Here is a 7508-nt window from a genome sequence, read left to right as displayed (position 1 = left end):
ATGTGTAGCATTTTTAAAAGTAGGACAGATCATAAAAATGTAGTACTGTCCTTAAGAAGGGCAAGATTCAATTCATTACCATTACACTGAGAAAAAATAAATAAATAAATAAATATATAAACAAACAGTAATATCTAAATTAACTAGTCAAAATTGTTTATTTAACATCACTGAACCAATCTATATACATGAATTTATATCAGCAAAACTAATTTTTATGAGTAAAATCAGATAGAAATAGCCCTTTAAGATAACAGTTGCAGGTTAACACTTGTTGCATGCATTAGATATCATAAACTAACAATGAACTGCACATTTTACAGCATTTTTGGTAACACTTTTCAATAACGACCCATTAGTTAATGCATTAATACACGTATTACAGTATTTTATTAGTCTTTGTTAACATTAGTTAATGCAAACACAGCTGTTCATTGTTAGTTAATATTAGCTCAGGTCCATTAAATAATATTAACTTCTGATTTTAATAACGTATTAGTAAATGTTGAAATTAACATCGACTAATCAATGCTTTGAAGTATTTTTCAGTGTTAGTTCACGTTAACTAATAATGTTAAAAAATGGAACCTTATTGTAAAGCATTACTCTAGGTTAATGTTAATTCATGCATTTGCTGTTGTGTTATTATGTATATACACTGTTATATAAACATACTATCCAAACATATTGTTAAATGATGCTTGTTCGTAATACACTGTCTAATGTTAATTTATGCTATGCAAAAAAAATATAATGCATGTAGAAATGGATATTAACCTAGAATAATAAATAGCGGGCAATGCAAAGCCACAGGTAGCACCCTCTGACTGAACTCTGTAGATCAAGCTCTTAGCAGCGCTGGATGTTCAGAATGGCTCAGGCAGACCGACAGATGCTAAACACCATTTTACAGTCTGCAAGCAGGAGGGCAGATATTGAACCACTTAACCCGAGTCTAATTTATGAGGTAAAAAGTTTGCAGGGACTCTGGCTACCGAGGAGGAGGTAGACATCAGATTTATAATAGGACTTGCACCGGCTCTGGGATTTACTGCAGACTCGTTACATCATCTTCACAGCTACGTCACGGTCGCTGCTAATGAGCGGACTGAATCTGAGCAACCCTGCCCTGAGTGTTTCTCCACTTTCTCCAATCTCTCTTCACCCTTTATCTGTCCCGTTATCACAGCAGAGCTCTCTCTTCTTGACGAAACTGATTACTAATGATCCACTCTGATATAATAGTTCTCGCAGTGCATAGGTGTTATCACATTAGTGAAAGCCCAAGAGAGAGTGCTGCATGGAAACATGGATCATTGAGGTTTCACTGCCTCCCATATAGCTATATTATATTTCTTCATGAAGATTGCATTGATAATAAGCAGCCTTAATGAGCCAAATTACCTTTACATTGTATTTGCATTTTCAGAGTTCATGCGTCCCGAATACATTTGAACTTTGATAAATCTGCAATGTGCTGATGCCAAATCATACACCAAAGGCTGTGAGATAATTAACTCTACAATAACTAAAAGTCCAGACAGAGAGAAAGAGAACAAATACTTAAACACCAGTCAAATTTATTTGGCACACAATTCTACATTGATATAGTGACATTTCTAGAAGAATCATTCTTTGTATTTTGGTAATGATAGTTATAGTGGGTAATAATAACAATAAGGACATTGTATTCAGTTTATTATTGCTTTCAGACAAAGGCCTACTGATGACAGGGGTGTACAGTTCAGTGGCTGTAATGCTGTAGAAATAGTCCCACCTTGTGGCCATTTATGAAAAAACAAACAAAAAAACAATTTTTGAAGACATGTTGAATATATATTTTTTGAGCTAGATTGATTGTGAAATCTGTTTCTAAAACTAAGTGATATTTGCCTTTGGGACAAATACATTTTAAATGTTTAAAAATGAAATGAAAAGCTTTAGTTAGGTTTACATTTAGGACAGTTTGCCAAAAAGAGTCACACAACCATCAGCCTCTCTAGAAATCACCTCACATTGCTATTACATTTCAGTTGGCTTAAGTTTCAAAGAAAAAAGAATTCTAAATATAAAATGCATTACAGATGTCTATATATCCGGATGCTGACAGAGCCTTTGTGTTTGTATTGTGACCCAAAACATAGAGCAGTGTGGTTTACGAAGGCTGTTTTATTTAGTTGCCATAAAAGCGGTAACCTTGATTTGTGGTACTGGATTAGATTTAAATCAGTGATATACTTGATGTCTCAACTGTTGCAAAAGTTGCTTTGGATAAAAGTGTCTGCTAAATGAATAAATGTAGATGTGTGAATATCAGGTTGAGGACATGCATGACTTTCACATCATTCTCTGAGAGCGCTTTAATATAACGTGAGTCGCAGAAATGCTCCTATTCACATTCCCTGTAAAAACAAAGGAAAGTTATAAGCTTGGCATTTTTATGCGTGTATTTTCAGTGTTTTTGTAAAGAAAAAGCAGGCTGATATCGCTCACCGTGACAAAACCAAGGAAGCTGATGGAGACATTTCCGTAAATGTTGATTGTAGTGACTTTTTCCAGAGGGATGCGGTGCTTGAACATGCTGTGCTGTTTGCCTTTAATACGCACCTAACCAAACCAAAACCGTATTAAAAGTACAATTGAACAAATATTAGCTTCTCATCTTATGGTCGCATCACCATTTGGCAGTTGCAAAAAAGCCTTTGAAATCTGATAATAATATAATATGATAACTATTTTACTCACTAGATATGTCAACAAATCATTTGCAAAAAGCTTATCAAGGAACTGATTCTCAGCTCTTTTTAGGGTTGCATCTCGAAACACATACCTGATATCCTTCAGATTTGACGACAAAGAACATCTCGAAAGCTTCTCCCTTTTTAAATGGGTTGTCAGAGACACTTTCCTCGGCTCCCCATTTTCCATTCCTGAAGCTGTTCATGAACACCTTCGAGCCCATTCGAGGGTTGAAGTGGAAAGCAGTGTCGTGCTTGTCAGTTGACCCAGTCTTGAAATTTATGGAAAACCTGCATGGAAAGTTAAATGATCAGAATCAAAGTAATGGCTCATCTCACCAATTTCACGATGAATTGAGAAGTGAAATAAAAGAACTACAACAGATCATGTAATATATATATATATATATATATATTTTTATGCAAGGCTGGATCTCTCTTGCATGTTTGGTCCAGTGTTAATATGATAATAATATTGTGATACACTGAGATCTATGGTACTGTGACTACTGCTCTATGTATCTTATCTTGTGGTAGTTGCTTTAACCTAAGCCTAATTCAGTGCATATCGGAGGATTGGTTACTTACACATTGGCCAACGGAACTGTAACTTACCGGTCAGCATTAGTGGGAACAGCTCCCTGTAAGTACAAGGCCATGCCTTCTATCAGTCCTCCTGGAATTGGGGCCACATAAGGAAGAGTCTGTAGTAAGCACAAGAAAATAAGCATCAGTCCTAATCTTGAGGCAGGGTTTGGATTCCTTCAAACGGATATGTGAAATAAAGTGATGGTTAAAGTGCTCATTTTCATGCACCTCTGTTTGATTAAATGAATATAGTTCACCCAAGAATGAAAGTTCTGTCATCATTTACTCACTTTGATGTCATTCCAAACCCTTTTGTGAAAAAAATAACAGCAGAAGATATACTAAAGAACTGTTTTTGCCCCATACAATGAACGGAAGAAGAAAATGAGATTCATATGGCTTTGAAATGACATGAGGGAGAGTAAATCACAGAAATTTTAAGTGGAACATCTCGCTAAGTGCTTGCATTTTATTGTGTGCATGATGCAAATTTCGTCACCATAATAGTATGCATGTACTATACGCACAACATCCGAATTTTTTTTTGTGTTTGTTACCATCAGATTTTTCTAATGGGGTATACTTTGTACATGCAAGTCGCACATGCACATTGACTTAGTTTTGCAATATTCAGTTGTTCCACAAGGTGGCAACACTTGCCCGGGCCGTTGTTTCACACTCACAGTAGAAAACTAAAGAGATGGAACTACAACAAAATAGCAGAGACAAGCGCTTGTGTAAGGGGTTATGAGAGAGCCACAACTTCAGTTTAAAACAGTACACAGACATTTTTATCGGTCATAACTTCTGAAAAAAATACAGCAGACGCTGGACAAAGATGACGCTTTCTGTGTACACGTACAAAAATGAAGTATACTTTTGGCTTAAAGGATCAGTCACTCACAGGATTTTGAACGGGCTGTAAGACCTCTGACTTTATGGTGGAAAGTTCTCCATGTGGGCTGCCCAGATATGCAGTTCTTGACTTGACTGCAGTAACAAATGAAGATTTGCTCCAGTTCTATTGAGGGAACAAGAGATTGTATTTAGAAAGGTCTTTACTTTCCATGTAATTCTTAATAGATTCTGACCCAGTATCAGTCTTGCTGCAATTTTACCACATCCTCAGAAAATGTAACTTACTTGTATCAAGCCAAAAAGGTTCACGACAACATTTCCATTGATATTTAGCATTGTTACTTTTTCCAGTGGTATACGGTGCTTGAATGTGTAGAGCTCTTTGCCATTCACGTGCACCTGATGAATCGAAGCAATACAACCCGCGTGAGGACAAGACCCTAGCTTCCTTTTAGGTGTGAACTGCAAGTTTTGTGTCTCAAAACACATACCTGATATCCTTCAGATTTGACAACAAAGAACATATCAAAATCTTCCCCCTTTTTAAAGGGGTTGTCGGAGAAACGTTCCTCAGTTTCCCATTTTCCAGTCCTGTAGCTGTTCATGACCACATTTGAGCCCATTCGGGGGTTGAAGTGGAAAGCAGTTTCATGCTTGTCAGTTGGCCCAGTCTTAAAATTTATCCTAAACCTGCATGGAAGTTGAGACATCATAATCTAGATAATGACTTGTTTCTCTATAGAAGGTATATATTAGTCTCCAAAGAAAGAACTACAACATATCAAGTATTATTTACTAAATTTAGTGCAGGGATGTGTATCTCTTGCGTCTTTGGTGCAATATCAAAACTATTTTAATATTGTGATGCATGGAGATATATTGAATCGTGCAATATGTATATTATCATGTGGTGGTTTAAGTAAGTAAAGCAAGTAAGTAAATTGTAAGTAAATCATAGCCAAGGTACCCAAAGTACTGAACAAAGTAAAGTGTTAAAAAGACTAACATAAAGACTAAAATAAAACTAAAAATAGAGTGCGTTTAAAACGCTAATACGTTTTCAACCTTGATTTAAAAATGGTAATAGAATGCGCAAGGGGGAACCAACTATCTCCCTTAGTTTTTAAACGGGAACGAGGGACAGATAAAAAAGCCCTGTCAGGAAATCTTAGTCTGGTAGATGAGAGAGGAGTAAGACGGTCTTTGAGATAGAGTGGAGCAAAATATCTTAAATTGTGTTCCGAGGACGAACGAAGCTTTTACGAGTTTGGAATGACATAGGGGTGAGTGATTAATGACAACATTTTCATTTTGGGGTGGAGTATCCCTTTAACTTCCTTCTTTTTGTTTTGTTCTTCCGATATTTTCCTCTTTTTATCTTCCATTTCTCTCTATCTATAATCGATCTGCTAATGTCCGTCCTGTACACTCAAATTGAGCGCTCTCTTCTCTCTATCATAACAAGACACGCCTCTTACTGCTGATTGGCTGCAAGTGTGTTTTGGGACACGCTCCGACATTGTGGTCAAAAGCGTTTTTCAAAAATTGCTTAGTGCACCTTTAAGCAAGGCAGACTCTCTACTATGATAAGCAGTGAAACCAGACTGAAAAGGTTCTAATAAGTTAAAAACAGGAAAAACAGATTAGCCAGCGAATTCAAAGACAGATCTGAGAGCTGTGGAGTAAAAGTTGAACGAATGGCTATCACTTTATCAGCAAAGAACGTAAAAAATTTCTCACAAAGTTGAGCTGAGGGCTCCATATGAAATTGGCAAGTCAGATTATTGAGTTTATTGTTGAGAATTAAAACCTAGGTCTATGACAGTGTGTAATTAGATCAGAAAAAAAATATTTTAATCTAGCTGACTTTGCACTACTCTGAATCTTAATCAGACACTCTTTAAAAATCTCAAAGGACACAGTCACTCGATCATGCTTCCATCTCATCTCTGCATTACAACAAGCCTGTCTAAGAGAGCAAGCGTTATCCTTCAAACAGTAATAAGATTTTATCTTTGGTTGTTTCAGTTTAAAAGGACCAATGGAATCTAAAAGAGAAATCGAATTTGTAGGGGTGTGATGTGACACTTAGGTCACGAGAGGAGACAAGACACAAGATTGGGTTCACAAGAATGAGACGAGACGCGATTTTTGAGACACATCAAATCCTCTATGATGTAATTTACATGACTGGAAAAAATAGTCTGCAGGTGCATTTTGAAATGTAACAAAACAGTATAAATGACAAAAATTTTTCTTAGTCTTATTAAGTGCAACCATAATCAAAGTACAGAGCTAAGAGAATGTTACATCTACACACCCAAGCATAAGATAAGTTTGTTATTTGGATATTTGTATATACTATATGTAGTCTAATTCAGGGAGCCGCTCTCAAAATGCGGGGAATTTAAATCTTTTTTGAATGTGTGTTCATGTTTTACTTTCGCTTTTGAATTTGTGATCACGCATACTCTGTGTATAGGGAGTGGCGGTGCTGAGCATGCATTTTACAAGATGAGACATTTGTCAGACGGTTATAGGCTCTGTTGCGCAATGAATCCTATGCCATGGTCTTGTCAGTTGTCTCGCCTTACTCTCGTTACGTGATCAGTGAACTCTGATTCCTGGTGCACTGTGTGCGACTCTGCAGCTCGTGCTGGATGAGCAGAGCAGACGCTGTCAGTTTAGAATTCAAACGATTGTTATCCAACTGAATTAAATGGTTTTTATTTCTATAAAAATCAAAATGACAGTGGAGTAATGTTATGTAAACGTAGCGGTGGTATATTCTATGCTAATTTCACCCTCACACTGATCATCATGGCGATATCGTGAGACAGCTTTTCACCTCAACGAGAAATTTCATCACATTTTAATATCACACCCCTAATGGTTGGCATTACCTAAGCATATGTCAGTGCAAATCGGGGAATGTGGCCTATTCCTGCCTGAACTATAGTACTGAATTCACTTTGTATTTGGTTGCATAAACAAATGAATACTAGCTTACCGGTCAGCATTAGCAGGAACAACTCCCTGCAAGTACAAGGCCATGCCTTCTCTCAGTCCTCCTGAAATTGGGCCCATATAAGGAATAGTCTGTAATAAACACAATAAAATAGATTTCAGTCTTATATGAATCAGAATGTTGTGGCGGGGACAAACTCACTTAAATGGAAATTTGGAAATACTTTGTTTTTTGTTGTTTAAAGTGGGTACCGCAGATTGAAAGTATGTCAAGCAAATTGCTTTTGGTTGATACCATTGTATTATGTTTATATAATACAGTATGTTTCATTAAGAGATAGTTCAAAGAAATATATA

At 36.5% G+C, this 7508-nt stretch overlaps 1 protein-coding gene across 1 annotated transcript; it reads right to left on the bottom strand.

Annotated features, from left to right (window-relative positions):
• Nucleotides 1-1621: 1621 nt before the first annotated feature.
• LOC131524813 (galectin-4-like) lies at nt 1622-7277 on the bottom strand. Its single transcript, XM_058752159.1, has 8 exons — nt 7195-7277; nt 4676-4874; nt 4470-4583; nt 4231-4347; nt 3354-3442; nt 2831-3029; nt 2494-2607; nt 1622-2402 (listed from the first exon to the last, which is right to left on the bottom strand). The coding sequence occupies exons 1-8, from the start codon at nt 7269-7271 to the stop codon at nt 2394-2396; spliced, it is 918 nt and encodes a 305-aa protein (XP_058608142.1). The 5' UTR covers nt 7272-7277; the 3' UTR covers nt 1622-2393.
• Nucleotides 7278-7508: the final 231 nt, after the last annotated feature.

This window comes from Onychostoma macrolepis, chromosome 18 (genome assembly GCF_012432095.1).
Source record: "Onychostoma macrolepis isolate SWU-2019 chromosome 18, ASM1243209v1, whole genome shotgun sequence".
NCBI lineage: Eukaryota > Metazoa > Chordata > Actinopteri > Cypriniformes > Cyprinidae > Onychostoma > Onychostoma macrolepis.
The sequence above is the reverse complement of the archived record's forward strand: the minus strand, read 5'-3'. Positions and strand labels throughout refer to the sequence as shown.